At 42.4% G+C, this 27,759-nt stretch overlaps 3 protein-coding genes across 4 annotated transcripts; 2 read left to right on the top strand and 1 right to left on the bottom strand.

The window, feature by feature from the left end:
- Positions 1-6,789: 6,789 nt before the first annotated feature.
- On the top strand, positions 6,790-9,555 carry LOC129821927 (homeodomain-interacting protein kinase 4-like). Its single transcript, XM_055879676.1, has one exon. It carries the CDS (start codon positions 8,828-8,830, stop codon positions 9,365-9,367), a length of 540 nt encoding a protein of 179 aa, XP_055735651.1. The 5' UTR covers positions 6,790-8,827; the 3' UTR covers positions 9,368-9,555.
- Positions 9,387-11,509, top strand: LOC129821681 (probable serine/threonine-protein kinase dyrk1). Its single transcript, XM_055879273.1, has 3 exons — positions 9,387-9,398; positions 9,492-10,847; positions 10,953-11,509. Exons 1-3 carry the CDS (start codon positions 9,387-9,389, stop codon positions 11,106-11,108), a joined length of 1,524 nt encoding a protein of 507 aa, XP_055735248.1. The 3' UTR covers positions 11,109-11,509.
- LOC129821926 (5'-3' exonuclease PLD3-like) lies at positions 11,394-24,953 on the bottom strand. Of its 2 annotated transcripts, XM_055879675.1 has the most exons (13): positions 24,487-24,953; positions 21,513-21,610; positions 21,372-21,422; positions 15,086-15,243; positions 14,694-14,874; positions 14,481-14,598; positions 14,208-14,335; positions 13,721-13,921; positions 13,415-13,554; positions 12,874-13,039; positions 12,665-12,764; positions 12,321-12,499; positions 11,394-11,972 (listed from the first exon to the last, which is right to left on the bottom strand). In XM_055879675.1, the coding sequence occupies exons 1-13, from the start codon at positions 24,494-24,496 to the stop codon at positions 11,967-11,969; spliced, it is 1,536 nt and encodes a 511-aa protein (XP_055735650.1). In that variant the 5' UTR covers positions 24,497-24,953; the 3' UTR covers positions 11,394-11,966. The 2 variants fall into 2 exon arrangements, with proteins under 2 accessions (XP_055735650.1, XP_055735649.1); XM_055879674.1 differs by having other exon boundaries at positions 11,394-12,499; positions 24,487-24,952.
- Positions 24,954-27,759: the final 2,806 nt, after the last annotated feature.

Consider the following 27,759-nt stretch of genomic DNA (forward strand, 5'->3'; position numbering starts at 1 on the left):
CATCCCTTCCAACTGTGGATCCCTGTCTCAGGCCAGGACAACAACATCCAAGTGTTCAGGAAGACACAAAGAGGAAACAGATCTCAGTAGATAAGCCAGCACAGACGTCATATAACACCAGGAATGTCTGCCAGATAAGGTTACACTAACTTAACACAACTGTCAGCTAAACAATGCTCATATCCTCTTCTCATTTCACCTTGACCTGGCCCTCCGTCTAGGTGTATTTATAGTCAAGGGACTTGGTGGGGAACCACTCTTTAACATAAATAACAAGAGCGAGAGATGGAATTTGTCTGTGACATGTTTCAGCAGGGAGATCAACTGGAGTGGGAGGGATTGCTAGTGCTACCTCGTAGCATGGCATCGAAGCAAGTCTATGGTTTAAACTAAGAAATTATTTGAGCTGCGTCTCATCTTAATTAAAAACTGTTCCTGTGAAATAAAAGACACTTTGGAACACACAATTCCCCCAATTAAACTAGATTAGATTAGCCGATAGATCTGATTCAAGACAGAATCAGTCAATGATGTTGTTACTCATCAATATTGTATCTCCAGATTCTCCAGAATCTATTGAATGCAGCTCGACAAAGCAATGTCTATCACTAGGAACCACAACAAGGCTAATGAACAGCAGATCCCCATCACTCGTCCCCCATCCCTACTGACCTGCATTGGAAGAGGGTGTCCAGGTGACTCTGAATATCCCACGCAGACACTCACACATGGTCCAAAGAGACACAAAACCACAGAGCACACACACACAAACACACTTTGACACACTGAAAAACAAACAAAAAAAGAGAGATGGGTGCAACTGGATGGACAGATAATTATCTGAAGGCTAGCACTCTGTCTGTCAGTAGGCTGGTGGAAGACCTGGCTGTTTCTGGGCTAGCGTGTAGAAAGAGGGTCCCAGGCTGGGAAAGAGAGAGCGAGAGAGAGGGATAGATAGAGAGGGAGGGAGGGAGGGATGGATGGATGAAGAGAGGGAGGCCGACGGGACCGAGACGGAACAGAATGGGACCGCATTAGCTCAAGTTGACAGTCAGCAGTTTGCGTGTCCCCTCGGTAAAGCCCTGCTCTTTTGTTCTGGTGGCGGGTTGGCTTTAGCCCCGGCCCAACACGGCCTTGTGAGCAGGCTTAGTGTTAACTGGTCAATGGACACCATGTCAGACAGAGCTCAAAACCAGCCACAATATAATCAAAAGAAAAACACATTCCCCTGCCTGGCCTGTGGTAAACAGGCCAACGGGTATCGTAGTAAGATGATCATACTGTACAGTCAGTCACACTCTACTACCACTACTAACAGAGCTTTGAGGCTGAGGGACAACTTGAGAACTTGGGGAAAGAGCTCAACAATCGTTTCAAGCTTGATTCCAAACAGTGTAATAACTTAGTGTAAGCGAGAGTACTTATCAATGCAATGAAGTACTACCAGAGCACATTGTTGATCATGTAAGTAATCTGAAGCATACCCACTGGGCACAGACGTCAGTTCAACTTCTTCTTTAAATTTATATTTGGCTGAGTTGTCAACTAACGTGAATTCAATGTAAAATCAACAAAAAAATGCACAATGTCATTGAATTTAGGTTAAAAGCTTGGTGAACAGAAGACTAAATTCCCTTAGGTTGATGACTTTTTTCAAATCCAATCCATTTTCCACATTGATTCTATGTCATCACAACATTCACCGTTTGAGTTAATCTACTTTGGTTTGGACCAAGGATCATCAACTAGATTCACCCTTTGGCAGATGTTTACATGAGTGGATGTAATGTAATGATTACAGTAATGATGGACTGTCATTTGTCTTTTCTTATTTGAGCTGTTCTTGCCATAATATGGACTAGGGCTCTCTTCTGTATACCACCCCTTCCTTGTCATAACACAACGGATTGGCTCAAATGCATTAAGAAGGAACTTTTAACAAGGCACACCTGTTAATTGAAATGCATTCCAGGTGACTACCTCATGAGGCTGGTTGAGAGAATGCCAAGAGTCTGCAAAGCTGTCATCAAGGCAAAGGGTGGCTACTTTGAAGAATCTCAAATATAAAATATGTTTAGATTTGTTTTACACTTCTTTGGTTACTACATTATTCCATATGTGTTATTTCATAGTTTTGATGTCTTCACTATTATTCTACAATGTAGAAAATAGTAAAGATAAAGAAAAACCCTGGAATGAGTAGGTGTTTCCAAACTTTTGACTGGTACTGTAAGTATTCAGATCCTTTACTCAGTACCTTGTTGAAGAATCTGTGGCAGCGATTACAGTCTCAAGTCTTCTTGGGTATGATGCTACAAGCTTGGCACACCTGTATTTGGGGAGTTTCTCCCATTCTTCTCTGCAGATCCTCTCAAGTTCTGTCATGTTGGATGGGGAGCGTCGTTGCACAGCTATTTTCAGGTCTCTCCAGAGATGTTAGATCGGGTTCAAGTCTGGGCTCTGGCTGAGCCACTGAAGGTCATTCAGAGACTTGTCCCAAAGCCACTCTTGCGTTGTTTTGGCTGTGTGCTTAGCGTTGTTGTCCTGTTGGAAGTTTTTTTTTCTTCTCTGAAGTAGGTTTTCATCAAGAATCTCTCTGTACTTTGCTCAGTTCATCTTTCCCTCGATCCTGACTGGTCTCCCAGTCCCTGACGCTGAAAAACATCCCCACAGCATGATGCTGCCACCACCATGCTTCATCGTAGGAATGGTGCCAGGTTTCCTCCAGACGTGAAGCTTGGCATTTAGGCCAAAGAGTTCAATCTTGATTTCATCAGACCAGAGAATCTTGTTTCTCATGGCCTGAGAGTCTTTCGGGTGCCTTTTGACAAACTCCAAGCGGCTGTCATGTGTCTTTTACTGAGGAGTGGCTTTTGTCGGCCACTCTACCATAAAGGAGATTCGAGTCTGTAATCTCTGACAAAGGTGCTTCAACAAAGTACTGAGTAAAGCGTCTGAATACTTATGTAAATGTGATATTTCAGTGTTTTTTTATTTACATTTGTAAACATTTATAAAAAACAGTTTTTGCTTTGTCATTATGGGGTATTGTGTGTAGATTGCTGAGGGGAAAAAAAACATTTAATCAATTTTAGAATAAGGCTGTAACGTAACAAAATGTGGAAGAATCAAGGGTTCTGAAACCTTTCCAAATGCACTGTATATATACTATTTATTGTATTTTTTGTTCAGAATTTGTTTTTTTGAGGGACAAAAAAAAGGTGTCGCGGGCCGCCAGTTAGGGAACCCTGGTTTAGACTTTGAGTCTGAGCTTAACATTTAAACACAAGCACAAAAGCACATTCATCACACATTATTCCAAATATTCCATGACCATAAATTGGTGGAAACCTGATTAATCCATCCTTGCTGAGAGGACTGCAGTTGCCCTGGCAGAGAGAAAAGAGCTCCAGTAGGGGTCCAGGAATACAAACAAAGCAGACCTTATAAGTTACATAATATACTCAGGATGCTGAGCATCCGAATAGAACATCCTGACATACGATTGGAGATGCTCAGATTTTGTTGGGCAACTACAGTATTTTATCAAAAGTATGTGGACACCTGCTCGTCGGAAATCTCATTCCAAAATCATGTGCATTAATATGGAGTTGGTCGCCCCTTTTGTTTCTATACAGCCTCCCCTCTTCTAGGAAGGCTTTCCACTAGATGGTGGAACATTGCTGCGGGGACTTCCGTTCAGCCACAAGAGCATTAGTGAGGTCAGGCACTGATGTTGGGTGATTAGGCCGGGCTCGCAGTTGCCGTTCCAATTCATCCCAATGGTGTTCGATGGGGTTGAGGTCAGGGCTCTATGCAGGCCAGTCAAGTTCTTCCACACCGATCTCGACAAACCATTTCTGTATGTACCTCGCTTTGTGCATGGGGGCATTGTCATGCTGAAACAGGAAAGGGCATTCCTCAAACTGTTGCCACAAAGTTGAAAGCACAGCAATTGTCTAGAATGTCATTGTATGCTGTAGCATTAAGTTTTCCCTTCACTGGAACTAAGGGGCCTAGCCCGAACCATTAAAAAGCCCCAGACCATTATTTCTCTTCCACCAAACTTTAGCGTTCTCCTGGCATCCGCCAAACCCAGATTCACCAGATGGTGAAGCATGATTCATCACTCCATAAAACGCGTTTCCACTGTTTCAGAGTCCAATGGCAGCAAGGTTTACACCACTCCAGCCAACGCTTGACATTGCGCATGGTGGTCTTAGGCTTGTGTGTGGCTGCTTGGCCATGGAAACCCATTTCATGAAGCTCTCGATGAACAGTTCTTGTGCTGACAAGAAGCAGTTTGGATCTCGGTAGTGAGTGTTGAGCTTGTGTGGCCTACCACTTAGCCTACCACTTTACGGCTGAGCCGTTGTTGCTCCTAGATGTTTTCACTTCACATTAAACTTACAGTTGACTGGGGCAGCTCTAGCAGGGAAGAAATTTGACGAACTGACTTTTGGAAAGGTGGCATCCTATCCTCCACTGACAATATTTGTCTATGGAAATTGCATGGCTGTGTGCTCGATTTTATACACCTGTCAGCAACGGGTGTGGCTGAAATAGCTAAATCCACTAATTGTGTATATTACCATTTGTAAAAAAAAACATACCAATATTCTGTAATAAAAAAAAATTTACTCCCTAAAATGAATCAATTTGAAGCAATACAAGGCTATTGCAGATTGTTTTTAAATCCACACTTGATTAGCTCGGAAACTTTCAGCTGGTGGTATCAAATTTCAAAGTGAGTTTGAGTCCACTCCACCACTTACCTGATTAGCTGTCATGAGACTATCCCCTTAATGTGATCAAATCTGAGTGTTGCCGCTGACCATTCATAACTGCCAACAGACAATCCAATAACACTTGAAGTGGTTTAAAAAGAAGTATCCTAATTGGATGATATCATTCAAAAGCACGAGGAGACAAAGGACAGAAGTTCAGGGTCAAAACAGTACTTTATTTCCCACATCAGTGTATTATAAACCTGGCAGCAAATCCAAGGGTCATACATAGTCCTGATGGCACTAACCTTTTGGCACTTCCATAATCATGACAAATATTGTACGTGCCAGAACTGATCAAAAACAATCTGTTTATGACAAACAATGTAAACATTTTCACTGCTATGAACTGGATTAATTGTTAATAGTGTTTTGACTTTTATTAGCTGAGCTACTCATCTCAATAATGGATTGAGCTGGTCATCGTGTTAGATAGGATTGGACAATAGACCAGGGCTTTGGTGTCGGGTCCTCTGCAGTGCCATGCCATCCCTCGCTTTGATGGTGTTTCCGTCTGCCATCGCTTGCTTGCAGATCCTCCAGCCACTGGTCCTACAGTTATGAGATAACAGGCATTGGATAGTCACAAAGAAGAATACACAACTAAGTTCATCAAATAATGAAAGAAACCATTGTGGCTACAACCCAAATCAACTAGGGCCAAATGTAGCCACCATGTCTAAGGTTGTGGATTGGAAACTGTGTAACTGGAACTAATTGACGTAACTGGAAGAGAGATGCGGTTCCTGGGCTGTAGGTTGGAATAGAGGGAAGCCAACTCGCGGTGGAAGAGGAACCCACCTTCAAGCCATCTGCTGCCCACGGAGGAGCCAGACACCACAGATGGAGTCATCACAGACTGCGGCACTAGCTCGGCAAAGGCATGCCCCTCGTCTGCATCTGGTCCAGCCTAAAGAATCTGGATAGGGAGAGGATCGGAGCGGATCAGTATCCTTTAGTTTAGCGCAAACGAGAGCTAAAATAATAGAGACAGAGATGGGGTGAAAAACTACAGCCCAGTAACTCCTCAGTACACTTTACAAAGAGAGGGACACGCAATCATTCATTGATGTCAAGAGGAGAGATCAAGCTTGGTTTCTTAGTGCCATGTTACTGAATATGGCTAGATATAAATTAAGATAGAGATCTCATTCCAGGCCATATGAAAAGGAATGGTTAGGTATTCAGCCCTACAGAACCAATATCAAATTTGATGGGAAAGTTGGAGAGTGCAGAGTTGTCTCCCTCTAAGGGACAGGGAGCAGGCAAGTAGGAGGTAGGCTGAGTGATTAGGGGAGAGGAGGGTGGGCTGGCGGGCGGCGGGTCCAGGGTGGTGCTCGGAGCAGCAGCTCCTCTGTAAACACAGAACATTCAGAGAGGCATCCTGTCCTGATAGAGGACAGCACCACTAATTGCCCACCATGGCTGTAGGCAAGTACCTCTCCACCCTCCCTCCTCTTCCCCACTGGGTGGAGGCACTGGCACAGGGAAACCAAAATAAACTCTGGGCTGTGCTTTGCATACTTCTCCACCTGACGACATGGCATTACAGAAATTGTTCTGCGATCTGATCGTGATAGAGAGTGACGCACATGTGTGTTCACTACAGAGTCCAGTGCATACTGTAACTTATCATGGGCATAGTCCAGTCCATACCTTATTCTGACTGATAGGACTCTGAGATTAGTATCCTAGAGCGATTGATGAGAATGTGAAGCAGCACTGCACACCATGTGACCTCACTACAGCTATGGAAACTGCATTAATGCTGCCCACCAGTGCTCAAACACTGCTACTGCAATATACTCTACTAATCGGACTAAAACTAATGTTTAACATTCAAATGTATCTGAATCCATAGATACTGAATGGCCAATTAGGTAATTGATCAAACTAGCAAAGGAAAAAACATACAGATTTTCTTTCTGGTGGTCTAAAATGCCCAGCACACAATAGCTGCCCATAATTTGCAATGGCAATGATCTACTCTTGGCACTGGGAGCAGTCATCCAAGGCAGTAACTTGAATGACGAAATGGTTCAAATTAACCTAAATGAATTTGTAAAGAAAGTATGATTTATTGTGACCTGGAGGAGGTTTGACATTAAAAAAAAGTGAAAGTGATAAATGCAGAGAGAAAAAAAGACAACCGTTTGGCTTTAATTCTGGGAGTATTTCGTATGTATTAAGATTCCCATTAGCTGCTCCACTGAGAGATATGAGGACTAATCTTGGTGTTAAAACTGGACCCGCAAGAAAAGAATTTCCAGAGATTAAAAGGGATTAGCCATGATTGATCAGCAGTTGATATAAATAAGAAGTGACGCTAACGGTGAGTTTACACCAGGAGGAGGCATCGCGTGGTGAAACATCGGAAGCCATTACCTTTCAATGGAAGGTTGAGAACATGGGCGAGGGAGCTGAACAGGGCGGGACTAAAATTGGGGAAAGCTGAACATTATTAAAACCTTCAGCGATAACGCAACGTGAGTGACCAATCGAAGCTCACCATAGCTTCCAACCCCTACTGGATTGGCTGACAATGGCTGTTGATATGTAGCACTACCTAGCTACTTGATAGCTTGTTAGCACCCCCCACGAAGGCGTGGCTAAGGGAGTTCCGCCAATATAGTGTAAACGGCATGAAAGGGATGGATTCATTCCGTTTCGCGTAAAATCCGGGTTCAAATTTAAAGGTAATTTTCGAATGAGCCGATATATGTGTTTACGGTGAATGCAGTCTAAATGAACATTGCCTTTAAATTTCAATCGAGCTTGCTATATATAACGATTCTTCTGCGATAAGATTGAATGCAGCCCTTATCTTTTCCCCAAAATGTTGTTAAATTACTACATGTAGTTCCCTATTTACCAACACTGGTTCTGCGCATGATTTGTCCACCAATGTTAGGCTACCCCAAAGTCACCTTGGCAGGGCATTGCTGAGTCTACAATGAAGTCAAAGCAAACCACATACATCCTATAATTTGCCTTAGACTCAGCCCTGTAGTAGCCTATATGTTTCAATCGAAAATTATTTTATAAATTAAAATTAGTGTCACATCTCGAATTATTTAATACATTCATATGAAAGCCTACAATCGCGTTATAAACGCATTGAGAAATGTGTGTGTGTGATCAAAAAGGTTAGTGAAAAACTTAGGCTACCAAATCACCAATAAAATAAAAGTTGTAACAGAAATACTTGTATTCCTACCTCAGCTTTATGGTGGTTGACTTGGCGCTGATCTAGAAGTTCGAAATTCAATCTGTAAAAACTTTGGAAGCCCGGCATCATTAGATAACGGGACAATTGTCGTGGATAGAGCATAAACTGCACAATTCTATAGCCTACCAACCACTCCTAAAAAGAAAAACAATAAACCACTGCGATATTTAACTACAAACTGTAGGGCAAAAGTAACTGTTTTTGAAATAGGCTTATTTACCGTCGTTTTCGCCCGGTCCCAAAGTAACTGTTGACATAATAGATGCCCCTCCTTCTTCTGATGATGTGGAAAAGGTTGGCTAGGTGGAGGCCATTGACATCGGAATTATACTGTAGTCTCAAGAATTTTGCATATAGACAAGCATAGGCTACTGTATATAGGCATTCGCTAGGCCTAGTCATTTTTTTCAGGAACAAAAACAGTGAACAAATACATTTCTTTATTTAGACTATGTATTATTGTCATAATAATAATAAATGTAATACTAATAATACTGTAATAATTATTTGTTCATCATGTATCATCATAAGGAATATTGTTATAATTTTTTGTCTTATCAGTATTAGCCAACTAATATAATCGATGATGATTGAGGATGATGATGATAATGATGATTTTCTAAAAATCTCGGTCATTTAACAAGTGAAGGTATTGCAACTTCTGCAAATAGTTTAGTTCTGATGAAACTTTCGAAATAGAATGCTTAGAATTGTTACATCGCCCAGGGAACGTTCCATGGATTTAGAACTATTGACAATATGTTTATAATTGAAAATAAAATCACCACAAAGACCAGGAAGCAAGCTGAGAATGAGAGATATATATTCTGAAACTGAAGTCTACCACACTTTGGATGTAGTGGGAAAGGGTACATTCGGAAAAGTGTCAAAATGCTGGAGAGGGAGTGACGGAGAATTAGTGGCGGTAAAAATTATGAAAATGGATGTTCACAGAAATCGAGTGATAAAAAATGAATTAAAACTTATAAGTGCTCTTTCCCGGAATAATTTGAAGACAAGCCACATCGTTCAATTTCACGAGGCCTTCCGTGACCAAACGAATCATTACCTGGTTTTTGAACTATTGGAGAAGAACCTGTATCAGCTTCAGAAAGAGAATGGTTTCAAGCCGATGGCGGTCCGCAACATCAGGACCATCACGTGTCAGATGATAAAAGCACTAGCCAAACTGAAGGAACTCGCCATCATTCATGCTGATCTGAAACCTGAAAATATAATGGTCGTGGATCATTGTCGCCATCCTTTCAGCATAAAGTTGATTGATTTTGGTTCTGCAAGTATTTTCAGTGAAGTGCATTTTGTTAAGGAGCCATACATCCAATCCAGGTAGAGAGCTTATGTTGCATCACATGCTTTGTGATGTCTTGTATTTGTGAATGTGATCATTAAAACAAATTCAGGGTGTCTGTGTGAACCCAACATGATCACTTCCACAAACAAAACATTTGGGAAAGAAAATAAGTACCTATATTTGCTCTTACCCGGTTTTTCAAATAACTCACAGGTTCTATAGGTCTCCTGAAATCCTCCTGGGCCTTCCATTCTGTGAGAAAGTGGACATGTGGTCCCTGGGTTGTGTGATGTCAGAGTTGTTCCTTGGATGGCCTCTGTATCCCGGCGATTCAGAGTTTGATCAAGTGAGGTACATCTGCGAGACGCAAGGACTACCGCAAGCCCATCTGCTCAACATGGCCAGCAAGGTTCACAATTTCTTCAAGCTCACCACCAACAGTCGAGGAGAGAATAAATGGCAGCTCAAGCCCAACAAGAGACGTCCCCCCTCAGGCACAGAAGGCCGTACCCAGTGGAAGCAGCTGGGATCGACAGATCGGAGGAAGTACATCCTCTCCTCCCTGGACCAGCTGGAGACCATGGATTTCACAGAGCACGACCCAGAGCTCCGCAACGAAGACATGGCAGCAGAAGTTGAGGACCGCCGGAGCATGGTGCAGCTCCTCAAGCGGATGTTAACCTTGGACTCCCACCAGAGGATCCTACCCAATGCAGCCGTACACCATCCTTTCATCAACATGCAACACTTACGCATGTACCCAGACTTCCACCGCTACTACGAGAAGTCCGCTCAGGCCCTCCGTGAAGCCCTGATTCAGGATACAGCTCCAGAGGGAGACAGCTGTAGGTCTCACCATCTAAATGCCGAGAGAGGCCAGCGGTTCCTGTACCCCAGGGAGAAGGAGGCCCACCAGTCATGTCCACGGGTTCAAAATCACCATGACCACAGGGAGGGCTATCCACCATCCTCAGAGGGTTTACAAGGTAACAATGGGGTTCTCTCCCAGCAGACCCCAGTCCCCAGTGTGCCTCAGTCCCCCACAGCACTGATTGAAGACCTGATGGAGAGCCTATGCATTGTAGATGAGGCCAGCCTGGAGACCACCATGGAGGTATGGGCGGACAAGGACGTCCAGTGTGCCTTCCATCCGTCCAGCTCTGTGATACCTTCAGATCTCCAAGCTGGCCTCCAACCAAGTGAAAGCATTGCCTTCCAGGAGACTGAGCTAGACTGTCATCACTTAGGCTCCACCAGCAGGGAGGAACCAGAGAGTGGCTCCATGCTGTCCTATTTCACCAGGCTGTGTGAGAGCCAGCGCCTGAGGCAGCCAGTGGCCAGATCCTCACGGTCCGATCCTACCCACGGGTTGAGCTACACCTCTGTGCCCCAGGTGGACAAAGCAGGTGAGCCCATAGGCTTCAGTTTCTTTTCTAGGGACTCCACCACCCAACAGGACCTTGCAGGGCCCAGGGAGCAGGCAAACGCAAAGGAGGCAGCCTGTGATTATGGTTTGGAGGTAAGAGTATGTCATGTTGGAGATACAATATGTATAAATGGTGTGGGGTTTATAATTCTGGAACGTTTTTGTAATTTTCCATTTTGGTGTCCCACTCTCCCACAGGAGATCCAGTTTCTCAATTTTGAACCTGAAGGCTACACCTGTCATTGTGGCCAATGGTGGCCGGCGTGGACCACGGATCCAGAGGTGTCCTCGTACCTGGGCTACGGCCCCCCAGCCTGCTGTAGCCATACGCAACAGCAATACCTCCACTACTGAGTCTCCTGGAGGGAGGGGATCAACGTGATCTCCTCTATACAGCAAACAGACACTCTGCCAATGAAAAGCAGGCCTGAATAGACAAGTAGACCCGCTTTTTAAAACAGCCCTCTGAAAATGTTGTGGTTATGAGTTTCATATTGACTGCACAGTGGATAAATACATGTATAATTTGCAAGACTGCATGCATTATTCATGGTACTGAAATAAGATAGAGAGGGAGGATAGACGTACTTATTCTAAACACTTGTGTATACAACTGCTAAAAATGAAATGACAGACAACTGTTTAAATTCAATTTATTAGGGGCATTACCACAAAGGAAGAAGTGTGTACAAAATGTGATCAATATTGTACAGTAACAGTGCTTGCCAAATAATACACAGTGCAGTGCTTTTAAACACTTCAGTACTTTGACAGTTGCTATAACATTCTCAACTGTACTGCTCATATTAGACACGCCACGCAGTGCAAATTCCAGAAGAAAAAAATTCTGGACTTAATTGCACACATGAATCCAGTTACTGCACAATTCTATGGGAAACATACTTGTTTTAAAGCTAGGATTCAGAATGATTGAATTAAAAAACCTAGTCTAGGCTGCATAGAAGAACGAGGCACAACACACCAAACATACATTATAAAGAGTAAAAGGATCAAACCAGCATGCCAAGAAACATCAGTCCAAACATTCAACCTCCCTGAGATTCACTGGGATTTATTCCCGAAGAGTTGAAGTTGATAATGCCTTATTGTTAACACACAGGCTTGTCTTTTGATCATTGATGTGATAGGCCCATTGACGCTGCAGAGGGCAGCATCGTTTTACCCATCTTCTGCTACAGTACATATCTCCTGCTACTCCTGCAATTATAAAAAAAAATTGTGCTGCAATTTAAGAAATCATCGCAGAAACACCTGCTGATTAGAATCCATTCCTCCCCTTGCTGGCTTGGAGGACACAGGCCCTGTAACATTCTAGAGTGGTGGTTCCAAACTCCAGTCTCGAGTACCTCAAACAGTAGACATTCTGTATTGTAGCCCCAGACAAGCACACCAGATTGAACTTGTCAACTAATCATCAGGCCCACAATGAGTTGAATCCCCCCCAAATTTGCCAGAGGCTACAACAAAAATGTGTGCTATTGGGAGGTACTCCAGGACTGGAGTTGGGAAACCCTGGTCTAGAGTGTAGTATTGTATCTAACACACCATTTTGAGGTCGGTGTGCTGGTGGATTGGGGTGCTGTAGGCGGAGTCCCAGTCCCTTTCGAACACAGCCTGTAGTTGTGCCTGGACCGTAGGCTCCACTGACTGGGCAGCTGTTTGGTTCACCACCAAAGCCGATCCAGCAGTGTTCACAAAATAGTCTCCAGACCAGTTAGAGGTACCTGGTGATCAATGGGAAACACAATAACGTTGCATTTTATAGTGCAAGGGATCTGATTTTGTAGGTTGCGCATGATGTCTGAGAAGTTACCTCTGGTTTTAACATCAGAAATTGTTGATTTGCATTATACAGTAGCATGATGTTATCTAGGAGAGAGCAGAATCACCTATGTATGCGACCTTGTCTGTCACCATGTACTTGTTATGGTTGACCCTGGCAAAGGGGATTTCTTTCTGCTTGGGATTGGCTGGCACAACAAAGAGTTTCTGTAAAACAGTGAAGAAGAGTTTAATATTTAACAATTTCTCTTGTGGAGGACCTTACCATATTAATGATGATAAGTAAAGTGCATGAGTAGCGAGAGGTCCTACTCACCACCTGGACATCCAGCTTGGCCTTGGGTTTCTGCATTGAATCCAAGGCTTTCAGGAAGGGGATCATGACAGGCGAAGTGCTGGCCCAACAGCTGATGAGCAGACGCACCTTCACCTGCTTCTCGTATGCCACACGTCTGATCTGAGTGTCAATTTCTGCCCAGTACCTGCAGAGGGCGCCACACAGAGGGTTAGGCCAGAGTCATATTGGCAAATTATTATTTTTGTAGAAAATGGTTATCTTTATTAAAATAGGCAAGTCAGTTAAGAACAAATTATTATTTACAATGACGGCCTACACCGGCCAAACCCATCCGACGCTGGGCTAATTGTGCGCCGCCCTATGGGACTCCCAATCACGTCCGGATGTGATACAGCCTGAATTCAAACTAGGGACTGTAGTGACGCCTCTGGCACTGAGATGCAGTGCCTTAGACCGCTGCCCCACTCGGGAGCTCTAAGCCTTGTGTGCTTTATTAATTATACACTGAATACATATCGTAAACTTTGGTGAGGTTAATACATTAAAATAGAAGGCTGACCGTTTGGGTCGCGAGAACTCCATGGTGGGCAGGTAGTTCATGACAGCGATATAGATAAACTCCTGCGCGTCCTCCATCACACTGAGAATAGACTGCAGGTCTCCGGTCCTCCCGGCAGCACAGAAAGATGGTGGAGAACTCTGAGGGTACAGCACAGTCAAATTAAGTATAGTAGTATGTCTAACATAGGACCAGAGAAAAGGAACATGGAGAATTCCTTAACCAGACTTCACAAACCGGTCCAATTTGTATTATATGATCCAATTATTGGATTATTGAAAACGTTCACGTTTAGTCAACTCTTACCGTCAGATACACGTGGGAGGCTGTGCCGTTGAGTGGCAACTGCAGGGGCGTGTCTTTATTGTAAGGAGTGTTGAAACTGCTGGGCCAAGAGGACGGGATGGGTGTGTCTTTTTGCCCAAGGTACCAGTAGGCCTCGAAGATCTTCCCCAGGTCTGCAGCCAAGCAGCTGCAGTTGTACACCACAGCCCCCAGCTCCTTCACCTAAACAGGACAACAGAGGACAGACTGAACCAAAGCTACTTTCCCAACACTTGATGTGTACATTTTAGACAATACCCTGACACTGCAAACTTGCGATATAATGTTTACACTTTAAAAGAACAAGGAAATATGATTACATCCTCCAAAAAACCACAAGCATAACTTTTCGAATGGTTTATGGAACTCATATAGTTACATTTTCGAACAACAACTTTTTTTTATTGTTAACTTTAAAAAAAAATAATATGGGGGTGAGGCTGAGTGTGAGGGGACAGAGGAGACTCACCTGGGTAAGGGACCTCCAGTCCATGTTGGCACTGCCAATGTAGATGTGCTTCTTGTCCACCACCCAGAACTTAGTGTGAAGTACTCCAGTGGTCAAATCCCGCATGTTCACGGCTCTTACATCAGCACCTAAAAAATTAGCTACCATTATCACCACAAAGAGCAAACAGACTAATACTTCCTTACTGTAGTTAGCAGCTTGATTGGGGTCAAAGTAACTTTTGCAAATTCAATGGAATTGAAAACATAAATGCACGGTCAGAGAACCCCTTACCAGAACTTTGTAATAGATTGAGGTCTTCCTGATGTTGGGACTCTGTTGGTGTATTTACAGCGATGCGGACAGAGAGCTTCCCAGACACCTGCGCTAGCCTATTCAGGACATCCTCACCCTATAGACGAAACAACTGTTTAGACTAAAATAAGCCACAACTGCCCACAGGTTAGAACGGCATCGCATTGCCTGCCAATCACAGAACACACTCACCTGATTTGCCGTTGGCTCATGAGAGCCTGTGTCTTTGTTGGTGAGAGTCCAATAGAAAGACGCAATGTCCACGCTACTGCGAGCCTCACTAATCAGGTTTAGCCAAGCCTGGTAGATGGATGGGTTGGTGACACTAGAGTTGAACTCTAACCCCTCTGGGATGCTCTCCAATAGAACGAATCTGGAAGAGAAAAAGGAAGCGTCATTGTTTTACTAAATCCTTGAACAGTTAATGAAAGCACCTGTTCTGCAAAACATGACAATGGTGGTTAACCACGTAACCACAAATGAGTTAAAGCTGCAGAATAATAGAGAATGAATGAGCAGAATAAGATGTTTACAGTGAGCACACTAACAGTGAGAAATTAGACATTGTACAGAGGCCCACTCACTTGCAGGGGTCGGTGCAGGTGTCAGTGAGAGGAAGTGGGAGCTTGAAGCCAGGCTTGTTTGGGGAGGAGTTAACCATGGGAAGAAGCAGGGTCTGGAGGAACACGGCAGCCAATAGCAGACTGGCCACCCCAGTGAGACCCAGCAGACACCTATAATACTACACACAGAGATGGCATGAGCATAGTCATGTAGAGGTGACCCTGACCAGACCATCCTGACCAAAGAGGAATGAGATAACGGTTATGGAACTGAGGTTGAATAGAATCAAACATGCACCAAATACAACAGGTGTAGACCTTACAGTAAAATGCTTACTTACAAGCTCTTAACCAACAATGCAGTTAAGGAAAATAAGCGTTAAGAAAGTACTTACTAAAATAAAATGAAGTAAAACATAAATAAATATATATACATTTAAAAAATAATACATTTAAAATATATATATATAATTAAAGAGCAACAATAAAAGAACAGTACATACAGAGTCAACGTGGGCAGAGTCAACGTGGGCACAGGTTCGTGGAGGTAATTGAGGTAATATGTACATGTAGGTAAAGGTAAAGTGACTATGCATAGATAATAAAGAGAGAGTAGCAACAGCGTAAAAATGGGAGGGGGGAGGGGAGGTCAATGAAAATAGTCCGGGTAGCCATTTGATTAGCTGTTCAGAAGTCTTATGGCTTGGTGCGAGAAGCTGTTATGAAGCCTTTTGGAAATAGACTTCACGCTCCGGTACAGCTTGCTGTGCGGTAGCAACTAGGGTGGCTGGAGTCTTTGGCAATTTTTAGGGCCTTCCTCTGACACCACCTGGTATAGAGGTCCTGGATGGCAGGAAGCTTGGCCCCAGTGATGTACTGGGCCGTACGCACTACCCTATGTAGTGCCTTGCGGTCAGAGGCCCGAGCAGTTGCCATACTAGGCGGTGATGCAACCAGTCAGGATGCTCTCGATGGTGCAGCTGTAACCTTTTGAGGATCTGAGGACCAATGCCAAATCTTTTTAATCTCCTGAGGGGGAATAGGCGTTGTCGTGCCCTCTTCACGACTGTCTTGGTGTGTTTGGACCATGATAGTTTGTTGGTGATGTGGACACCAAGGAACTTGAAGCTCTCAACCTGCTCCACTACAGCCCAGTCGTTGAGAATGGGGGCGTGCTCGGCCCTCCTTTTCCTGTAGTCCACGATCATCTCCTTTGTCTTCATCACATTGTGGGAGAGGTTGTTATCCTGGCACCACACTACCAGGTCTCTGACCTCCTTCCTATAGGCTGTCTCATCATTGTCGGTGATCAGGCCTACCACTGTTGTGTCATCGGCAAACTTAATGATGCTGTTGGAGTCATGTTTGGCCATGCATTCATGGGTGAATAGGGAGTACAGGAGGGGACTGAGAACGCACCCCTGAGGGGTTCTCCCCATGTTGATGATCAGCATGGCAGATGTGTTGTTACCTACCCTTACCACCTGGGGGAAGCCTGTCAGGAAGTCCAAGATCCAGTTGCAGAGTGAGGTCTTTAGTCCCAGGGTCCTTAGCTTATTGATGAGCGTTGAGGGTACTCTGGTGTTGAACTCTGAGCTGTAGTCAAGGAATAGCATTCCCACGTAGGTGTTCCTTTTGTCCAGGTGAGAAAGGGCAGTGTGGAGTGCAAAAGAGATTGCGTCATCTGTGGATCTGTTGGGGCGGTATGCAAATTGGAGTGAGTCTTGGATATCTGGGATAATGGTGTTGATGTGAGCCATAACCAGCCTTTCAAAGTACTTCATGGCTACAAACATGAGTGCTACGAGTTGGTCATTTAGGCAGGTTACCTTGGTGGTCTTGGGCACAGAGACTTTGGTGGTCTGCTTGAAACATGTTGGTATTACAGACTCGGTCAGGCACAGGTTGAAAATGTCAGTGAAGACACTTGCCAGTTTGTCAGCGCATGCTCGGAGTACACATCCTGGTAATAGTCTGGCCCTGCGGCCTTGTGTATGTTGACCTGTTTAAAGGTCTTACTCACATCGGCTACGGAGAGCGTGATCACACAGTCATCTGGAACATCTGGTGCTCTCATGCATGCTTCAGTGTTGCTTGCCTCGGAGCGAACATAGAAGTAATTTAGCTCGTCTGGTAGGCTCGTGTCACTGGGCAGCCCGCGGCTGTGCTTCCCTTTGTAGTTCGTAATAGTTTGCAAACCCTGACACATTCGACGAGTGTCGGAGCCGGTGTAGTAGGATTAAATCTTACTCCTATATTGACACTTTGCCAATTTGATGGTTCGTCGGAGGGCATAGGGGGATTTCTTATAAGCTTCCGCGTTAAAGTCACGCTCCTTGAAAGCGGCAGCTCTACCCTTTAGCTAAGTGCGGATGTTGCCTGTAATCCATGGCTTCTAGTTGGGGTATGTACTGTCACTGTGGGGATGACGTCGTCGCACTTATTGATAAAGCCAGTGACTGGTGTGGTGTACTCCTCAATGCCATCAGAAGAATCCCGGAACATATTCCAGTCTGTGCTAGCTAAACAGTCCTGTAGCACCTGTCTAGGATCAGCGTGCCGCTAGCGGCACCCCCCCCCCCCCCCCCCCCCACTGAAAAACCAGTGCCGCGAAATTCAAAAAAAATATTTTTTAAAAATATTTAACTTTCACACATTAAAGTCCAATACAGCTAATGAAAGACACAGATCTTGTGAATCCAGTCAACATGTCCGATTTTTAAAATGTTTTACAGGGAAGACACAATATGTAAAGATGTACATCTATTACCTAAAAACACATTAGCATAATCCACCATCTTTTATTTGTCCACCAACACCAGTAGCCATCACCAATTCGGCTAAACTAAGATATTTATAGCCCCTAACCAACAAAAAAACTCAGATGACAGTCTGATAACATATTTATGGTATGGGATAGGTTTTGTTAGAAAAAAGTGCATATTTCAGGTAGATGGCATAGGTTACAATTGCACCCACCGTCACAAATGGAATAGAAAAACTACTTAGAGCAACGTGTTTACCTACTTACTAATCATCAAACATTTCGTAAAAATACACAGCATACACGAATCGAAAGACACAGATCCTGTGAATACAGACAATATTTCAGATTTTCTAAGTGTCTTACAGCGAAAACACAATAAATCGTTATATTAGCATAGCACATAGCACATAGCAGCCCAGCATTGATTCTAGCCAAAGTGAGCGATAACGTCAACATCGCCAAAAATATATTAATTTTTTCACTAACCTTCTCAGAATTCTTCAGATGACACTCCTGTAACATCATATTACACAATCCATATAGAGTTTGATCGAAAATGTTTATATTTAGCCACCAAAATCATGGTTAGACAATGTGAAATGTAGCTCAGCTGGTCAGAAAATGTCCTTGCGCCACTTAGACAGTGATCTACTCTTATACATAAATACTCATAAACGTGACTAAAAAATATAGGGTGGACAGGGATTGATAGACAATTTAATTCTTAATACAATTGCGGAATTACATTTTTTAATTTATCCTTACTTTTCAATACAGTTTGCGCCAAGCGAAGCTACGTCAAAAAACATGGCGTCCTAAGCCACTAAAATGTTTCGACAGAAACACGATTTATCATAATAAAAATGTCCTACTTTGAGCTGTTCTTCCATCAGTATCTTGGGCAAAGGATCCTTTCTTGGGAGTAATCGTCTTTTGGTGGAAAGCTGTCCTCTTGCCATGTGGAAATGCCAACTGCGTTCGGGATGAACTGAAAAGCGTGCCCAACTATTCACATCGTTTCAAAAATAAATGTCCCAAAATCGCACTAAACGGATATAAATTGCTATAAAACGCTTTAAATTAACTACCTTATGATGTTTTTAACTCCTATAACGAGTGAAAAGATGACTGGAGAAATATAACAGGCTAAATTAACGCTTGGAACAGGAGCGGGTCGGTGTCCTCCACGCGCGTTACGCACCAAGAAAAGACTTGCTAGCTACAGGGTTTTTTAATTTATAGGGCCTGTGAACGCGCAATCGACCCCATTGGAATCGTCATCACGTAAAGGCATCCAGGGGAAGACGTAAGAAGTGTCCGTATAGTCATAGCAATAACAGTGCCCTTTTAACTGACTTCAGAACAGTGGCCAACATTTCTGAAATCTGACTCCATGTCAGGGAAATTGCTGTAGAATGGGCTCTGTTCCACTTAGAGACAAAATTTCAACTCCTATAGAAACTATAGACTGTTTTCTATCCAATAATAATAATAATAATATGCATATTGTACGATCAAGGATTTTGTGGGAAGCCGTTTCAAAAATTACCCAATTAGCATAAATAGTCTCAACAGCGCCCCCATCCTCAACAGGTTAAAATCTGCTTCATCTGACCACTTCCGTATTGAGCGAATCACTGGTACTTCCTGCTTTAGTTTTTGCTTGTAAGCAAGAATCAGGAGGATAGAGGTATGGTCAGATTTGCCAAATGGAGGGCGAGCTTTGTACGCATCTCTGTGTGTGGAGTAAAGGTGGTATAGAGATTTCTTTCCCACCTGGTTGCACATGTAACATGCTGGTAGAAATGAGGTAAAATGTATTTAAGTTTGCCTGGATTAAAGTCTCTGGCCACTAGGAGCTCTGCCTCTGGACAATCATTTTCTTCTTTGCTTATGGCCTTATACAGCTCATTGAGCGCAGTCTTAGTGCCAGCATCGGTTTGTGGTGGTAAATAGACAGCTACGAAAAATATAGATGAAAACTCTCTTGGTAAATAGTGTGGTCTACAACTTATCATGAGATACTCTACCTCAGGTGAGCAAAACCTTGAGATTTCCTTCATATTAGATTTTGTGCACCAGCTGTTATTTACAAAGACACAGACTGCCACCCCTTGTCTTACCGGAGGCAGCTGTTCTATCTTGCCGATGCATGGAAAACCCAGCCAGCTGTATGTTATCCATGTCGTCGTTTAGCCATGACTCGGTGAAACATAAGATATTACAGTTTTTAATGTCTCGTTGGTAGGTTAGTCTTGATCGGAGCTCATACATTTTATTATCCAATGATTACACATTGGCTAATAGGACTGATGGTAGAGGCGGATTAACCACTCGCCGTCGGATCCTTACAAGGCACCCCGACCTATGTCCCCGATACCCGTCTCTTCTTCATGCGAATGACAGGGATTTGGTCCTTGTCCGGTGTCTGAAGTAAATCCTTTATTTCCGACTCGTTAAATAAAATAAAAAACTTTGTCCAGTACGAGGTGAGTAATCGCTGTCCTTTTTTCCAGAAGTTATTTTCAGTCATAAGAGACAGTGGCAGAAGCATTATGTACAAAATAAGTTACAAATAACATAAAATAAAACACACGCAAGAGCACAATTTGTCAGGAGCCCGTAAAACAGCAGCCATCTCCTCCGGCGCCATTAGTGATCGAAATCATGAGTCCCGTTTGAGTTTGTCTGTTTAAAGGACTATTTTTCCCATGTAATTCAGTGGTTGTTGTTTTCAGTTGTCCCTAGTAGACACATTCACACACAAAATTGAGTTTCAAAACTATCCCTGAGTAGATATCTAGCTTTGAATGTCCTGATCAGTCTTGATGTTCCCAATTGCCAGTTTGAGTCAATTCCTACAACTCCCAAGATTCCCCTCTCTAACTGGGTGGAATGGACGGTGTGTGGGTTGAACTTGGTTCAACGTGTAGGTGTCAAAAGTGCTTCAACCTCATCAGAAAATAATAATGTTCCTTGAGTTTTGTCGGAGTTTAGAGTGAAGAAAAGCAGCTAACAGCCATGCTCTTTGCTCGCTCATGTCTCATCATTGAGCAGCCTAAGCAGAGCCGTTGCTATGGATACTCAGACACACGCAGAGCCATCATGAGCAGAGCTAGCAGTGCTCAGGGAGCAGGTGACAGAGAGAGAGGAGAAGCTAATGGATGTTAATAATTATTTCAGGCAGAAGCAATCTGGCCTGGGGAGGGTAGGGCCTGAACGTTGCAGGCATGGGTAAGGCTCAGGCAGGGCTCTATTGAACATTGGTCACAGAAGATAATTTGTGCTGCTTTCTAATAATCACTGGCATAGAAGAGAAGTGTAAAGTGTTAAATGCAACTTTTTGACAGACGGGGTGTTTCGATAGATATGATGCAACCGTATGCTAAATTATGATATGCGTAGTGGATTGACTAGAAATACACATGAAAATGTATTTAGGGTACATTCCCTTTTAACTCACAACCTTGGCCACTGACTAATCATCTTTTTACACCATTTTCATTAGGTTGCTTGGTAAATATCATTAATATTGGATACCATCTGTGCTTTCCTGCAGGACTCTTCTCTCCTCGACTCCACATTACACATCTGCGCCAGAAGAAGATATTAAGGAGTTAGAAAACTGAGACACAAAATTCCATCAAAACTTATGGACAACAGTACTGACAAAAACCTTACCTTCTCGTAGGGAATATCAGAAATCATTGTTACAGAGTATTGTCTCTTTTGACAAAGTTCTTCAGGATTCTGATCAGAAAATGCAGCACAGAAAGGCTCTAAACAGAACAGAAGAAAATGACATCAAATAATTTAAGACCAAGCTATATTTTTTCATTCTAGTCATTTAGCAGACGCTCTTATCCAGAGTGACTTACAGGAGCAATTAGGGATAAGTGCCTTGCTGTTTGTGGTTGAAGTGACAGGAAACATGTTGAGCTGTATCTCTATAGTTCGTGATGAGTGACCTTACTAACTGAGCCCCTATATCACAATGAATGGTGGAATACAGTACTCTCAGTCAGTAATGTTATTCCACCGACGACATACCATCGTCTCCACACTACGTCTGCCCCCCCCCCACCCCCAATTCTGTCAAGACCTATTCATAATAAAGAAAGTTCAAGATGTCATTAACACTATAGAAGAATGACTGATGTCAAAGCTACAGGCCAGGAGTGTTTGCAGGCAGGTGTTCAAGACAATGCACAGGCCTATATGGTGCACACTTTACATACAGTGCATGCGGAATGTATTCAGAGCCCTTGAATTTTCCACATTTTGTTAAGTTACAGTCTTATTCTAAAATGGATTTTAAAAAATGTATCTAAACACAATACCCCATAACGACAAAGCAAAAACAGGTTTTTAGAAATGTCTGATAATTTATATATGTTTTAAAACAGCAATACCTTATTTACGTAAGTATTCAGACCCTTTGCTATGAGACAAGAAATTGAGCTCAGGTGCATCCTGTTTCCATTGATCATCCTTGAAATGTCTCTACAAATTGATTGGACCTCAGACTGGGGCAAAGGTTCACCTTCCAACAGGACAACAATGCTAAGCACACAGCCAAGACAACGCAGGAGTGGCTTCAGTACAAGTCTCTGAATTTCCTTGATGGCCCAGCCAGAGCCTTGACTTGAACCCAATCGAACATCTCTGGAGAGACCTGAAAATAGCTGTACAGCGACGCTCCCCATCCAACCTGACAGAGCTTGAGAGGATCTGCAGAGAAGAATGGGAGAAATTCCCCAAATGCAGGTGTGCCAAGCTTGTAGCATCATACCCAAGAACACTCGAGGCTGTAACCGCTGCCAAAGTTGCTTCAACAAAGTACTGAGTAAAGGGTCTGAATACTTATGAAAATGTGATTTCCATTTATTATTATTTTTTACAAATTTGCTAAAATTTCTAAACCTGTTTTTGCTTTGTTATTATGGGGTATTGTGTGTAGATTGATGAAAATAAATAAATGTAATCAATTTTAGAATAAGGCTGTAACATAACAAAATGTGGGAAAAAAATCAAGGGGCCTGAATACTTTCCAAATGCACTGTATCATTTGACAAACAGCACGAGATACTCCAGAGCACATCTTGTGGCTTGACATTTAATTTGTAGAACGCATTTCCTATGCTCATGACTCCAATAAGATAATACGCCATTTCTGGACAAAATGTTCCAGAAAAGCAGAAGCATCTTAGATATGCTTAAACATATCCGTTTCTGAGGAGAAGTTAAATTAGCTTCTTCAGAGCTGCAAGTCACGAGTGGGAAGCCTCGACTGAGGGCAGGGCTTTAGTGACTATGAATAGGCTATCAAGCTGTACGAACTTAAAGGCAAAACATTAATAGAATCATGTTGACCATTGTTTGCTTTGCTAATGACTGGTTCTCAAAGACACAAATAACAAGTGCTTTTAGTCAAACAAATGGCATATTGTTAGTGCTAAATTCAACAAGGAGCATCACAAAACTTGTCTTGTGGCTGGCCTAGTCTATCTCTTCGTAAGAATAACTACATTTGTAGGGTAAATACGAGGAAACATGCTTATGAGGTGAGTCAGCGTTAGAGAAAATGCTACTTCTTTCAAACTTTACCCTTAAATGGTTATCTTCAATGACCATGTCATTATGGAAGATAAGATGGCTACATTTGGAGCTTGCCCCATGGTAATTGGCATTAAGTCATGGACAAACACGGTTATGCGTAGTTCCACATGTCCATGGTATAGTGAAACGAAGACTTGATAGAACATATTGTTTCAGATTTTGTGTTTATGTTCCTCTTTCTCCCTTGCCAGTAAATTGAGCGTCGAAACCACCAATTGCCTATGCATATTGAAAGTGTTCTGTGTGGAATACACAGTGTAGGCCTATGAGTCAATTTCCTGTTTTTATTTGCTGAACTTGTCAATCAAGTAGATATCATATTGCATGAGTATTGCAGAGGTTACATTATAGCCATAACATTGTTGCAACCAGTGGAGTTAAATACTTAAGTAAAAATTATTTAATGTACTACTTACGTAGTTTTTGGGGGTATATGTACTTTACTAAATATATTTTTGCCAACTTTTACTTTATTACATTCCATAAAGATAATAATGTATAATAATAATAATAATACATTTTCCCTGACACCCAAAAGTACTCATTACATTTTGACAGGAAAATGGTCCAATTCACACACTTATCAAGAGAACATCCCTGGTCATCCCTAATGCCTCTGATCTGGCAGACTCACTAAACACAAATGCTTCGTTTGTAAATTATGTCTGTGTGTTGGTGTGCCCCTGGCTATCCGTCAAAAAAAATAATAATAATTGTGCTGTCTGGTTTGCTTAATATACTGAATTTGAAATGGTTTATACTTTTACTTTTGATACTTAAGTACATTTTTGAAGTTCCATTTACTTTTGATACTTAAGTACATTTAAAACCAAAACACTTTTAGACTTTTACTCAAGTAGTATTTTACTGGGTGACTTTCACTTTTACTTGAGTCATTTTATATTAAGGTATCTTTACTTTTACTCAAGTATGACAAATGAGTACTTTTTCCACCACTGGTTTCGATGTTTGGAGCGTGCCTAGATGATCAAAGGCTATATAAGCGAGCAAAACAACAAGACACTCATATCCATACCTGAAATCATGCGGCCAGGCCTTGTGAAATCTTTCACGGATTAAATGACCGAATGTAAATTATCGTTAATGTTTTTACCGGTTACATTAGGCTACTGTTTTTAACAACTAAATGTAGATAAACAAAATGCAATTGCCAGAATGACAAAATTCCAGAGCAAATACTTTACAAATTGGCTACGCCGTCTCGAGCGTGTGGTCATATGACCAAGCCTAAACAACCAATGAGAATCCAACCCAACGTCATATGTGAGGCATCGCATCTAACGCCTGAAACTAGATGCCCTACATACTGGTCTTGACAAGGATGCAAAACCGCCGGGCGAGGTTGTCTTCTGCACGGTTTAACCAATCCAGTAAATGTGGAGGAGTTAAGATGGACGTTAACGCCAAAAGCGGAAAAGTCGCGTCACAGTCTCTCTTTCCATTTCCCCTGAAAACCGGTACATCTCGACGTCGGGGACTCGACAGGCTCCGCAGAGGCTACATCCATAAAGATAGATAGAGGACTAATTTTTGTATTGTGTAAGGATGGGCAACGCCATTGAGGCAATATACATTTTGAAGTAGTCAATCTTCTTCTTCATGATTGGTTGACCCCTCCTCATGAGCAAGTTGGGCATGACTCCAACAGGGTCACCAAGAGGGATCAGCCAATGAAGTTGAAAGTCCCACCTAGTTGACTGCATTAATAAAAATGGTGTAAGACCTTCAATGGCGCTGTTCATGCTAAGATGGCCTTTTGGCCACTGGAGGCTTCTATCATACTCTATGGCTACATCAAACCATAAGCTCCTCATTGTACTCGCCATGTAGTTTGACAACCAAATGAGGGCGCTGTAAGATCATAACAAATCCTATTGGGTTTATTCATTTTAACTGATTATACTGATTATGGTAACAATCCACAAATATTGTGACTGATGCCAAAAGCAGGTGATGCTCAGGCCTACAATGAATGGGTAAGTCCCTTTTGTAGTGAAGTCCCGCCAACAAAGGTGTCAGGTCCGCAGGTCTTTTTTATTTTTGTCACATAGCCTAGTCACAAACCCGATAGAGGCCCCCCAACTCTGTTCAGATTCATGTTGATCATAAACAATATGCATATTATAATGGAAAAATAACAATCTACATTATCATCACACATACGCACACATACGCACACACACACACACTGTTTACTTTATTTTATTTTACGTCCCCAGGGAGGGAACAGCCGTTGAAGGGCGAGGCACTCGGGAACTGTCGCTCATCCAGGATACGATCAGGTGAATAACTCCTCTGAAACTGTCGCTCATCCAGGATACGATAAATAACTCCTCGCGTCATGCCAAGAAATTCTACTTTCTCTATGAACTATTCTGTAGGTATGGACATGGTCCATATACACGATGGTGCTCTGACCAATTATAAATGGTTCGATAAAAAAGTAAATATATTTCTAAATAAATAAGCATAAGTCAATAATGATCGCTTGCATTTGAAGGAAGTGACGTTTGATAATGTAGCCTATTGTTTCTTGCTTTGCGTTATTCCTTGTTATGTCTTCGACTGTAAATGACTGAAAGGCAAACTTATGAATGAAAATGTTTTTAATCATTGGTTTAGAATAGATCTAAGATTTTATTATGCCAAATTATGTTAAAAGTCATATATTCAAATATTTAGGATTTTTTTTTTATGACAGCCCAGAGACTGGCACCAAAACGGGCACCAAAAAAATGTGCCTACTGTTTTGAAGGTGTCTGTGTCTTTTCATGTAAACCCGGTGACTCCCCCCTCGACAATTATCCCACCTTAGAAACAAAAACTATACTTATCTATTCTGATATAACTTCCCGTTCAAGGGTTGACCTGACATTTGTTTAGCCAACGGCAAACCAGACTCACTCCAGGTTAGAAAGACAGACTTTTTACGAAGTAGGCTAGCCTAGGGCCTAGCCTAACCCATATCGAACACCTGCTATTGTAAAGGGAGATTTACCTGCTTAGCCTACCTGTCCAATTCCTTACTGATGGAAGAATGTATTTCGTAGGCCTTCAGTACGGTTATTTAGACCCATGGCATTAAAATAACACAACTTGCACAAGTGAAGGCCTATTAGGACCAGAAGGATGTTTATTTTCAGATAACAAATTGTAGCCTACAAATCAGAACAATGATGTACCAAATTAATCCTGAGGTGTATTGTTTCCAATCAATTTAATATTAATAACATTTTTTTATTTTATTAAGTGCATTTCCCATTCTCAATGCGCCTAAGGAAGAAAACAAAACACAAACAACATTCTGCAACTATACATTAAAAAACAAGCATAATACATCAAACCATTACCTACTGATACAAAATACACTTTGCCATTTCCTGGTTGTAAAACTTTTAATAGTTTGCCTAATTTCAGTTTATCTGACAAAACAAGCAATGCGTAGTGTGGAGAATCATTGTACCATCTAACCGTTGTGAAATATATTTTCAATAACCCAAAATACTTTATTTTCAGCTGTTTGTAGCTGGTGTACCAAACCGAAAGTAAGCAAAAACTAAACTTAAGAATTTAAACATAGAAATATCGCACATAGAGCAGATCTACCGCTTATGTGACTTGCTTTCAAGTAGATCTATATCTCAGATTTCTGTGTGAATTTGGTTGGGTCACACAAAAAATTACATATAAATTGAAGCTGCCTCCCTTACATCTGTAGGTAGCGCATTCCAGAGCTGAGGGGCCACGTGTGAGAAGGCCCTGTCACCCATGCTGCACTGGTTTGTTGCTGGTGTAACCAGGCTGCCTTTTGGTGGTTCCACAGTGATACATGTAACCTGGTTTATGTAGGTAGTCTCTGCAATGTGTACACCATAACAATAGGCTCTTTGCACATGCTAGCTCAATTAGCTTGCTTGTTTGTGGGAGCAGTATGACTGTCCAGGCCAAATGAAAAGCATGAAAACCATACCGAGTACACTCTAGAGGCAATGTTGACTTTGTGTGATTAAAAGCCTAGGATTGGTGTCCGGGCAGCTATTGTTGCACCTATAAGCAGTGAAATAGTCCTCATCTTTGCCTTTTTGGCTTGACTTTTGCACTCTTTCCAGAGTAGGAGGAGAATGACTGTCAATCTGTGGCCCTTGAGGTGTAGATTCAAGTTCTCACTAATGTTTATTTCCAAACCATTGGGTCAAATGGAGTTTGATATGTAGAGGGCAGGAGAACTCAGACATCAAATACCAAGAATATCAGAGGTGATGTCACCAGACTGAGTGATAATTAATGA

The sequence above is a fragment of the Salvelinus fontinalis genome, chromosome 24 (genome assembly GCF_029448725.1).
Source record: "Salvelinus fontinalis isolate EN_2023a chromosome 24, ASM2944872v1, whole genome shotgun sequence".
Taxonomy (NCBI): Eukaryota; Metazoa; Chordata; class Actinopteri; order Salmoniformes; family Salmonidae; genus Salvelinus; species Salvelinus fontinalis.

What these genes read in the sequence shown, in the direction of transcription:
- LOC129821927 (XM_055879676.1), top strand. Translation starts at nt 8,828, where the DNA reads ATGAGAGATATATATTCTGAAACTGAAGTCTACCACACTTTGGATGTA.
- LOC129821681 (XM_055879273.1), top strand. An exon ending in CCTGTGATTATGGTTTGGAG is followed by an intron (nt 10,848 to 10,952) that starts GTAAGAGTATGT and finishes ACTCTCCCACAG; the next exon opens with GAGATCCAGTTTCTCAATTT.
- LOC129821926 (XM_055879674.1), bottom strand. An exon ending in ATGAGCCAACGGCAAATCAG is followed by an intron (nt 14,599 to 14,693) that starts GTGAGTGTGTTC and finishes TTTCGTCTATAG; the next exon opens with GGTGAGGATGTCCTGAATAG. An exon ending in CCTCCCACGTGTATCTGACG is followed by an intron (nt 13,555 to 13,720) that starts GTAAGAGTTGAC and finishes CTGTACCCTCAG; the next exon opens with AGTTCTCCACCATCTTTCTG.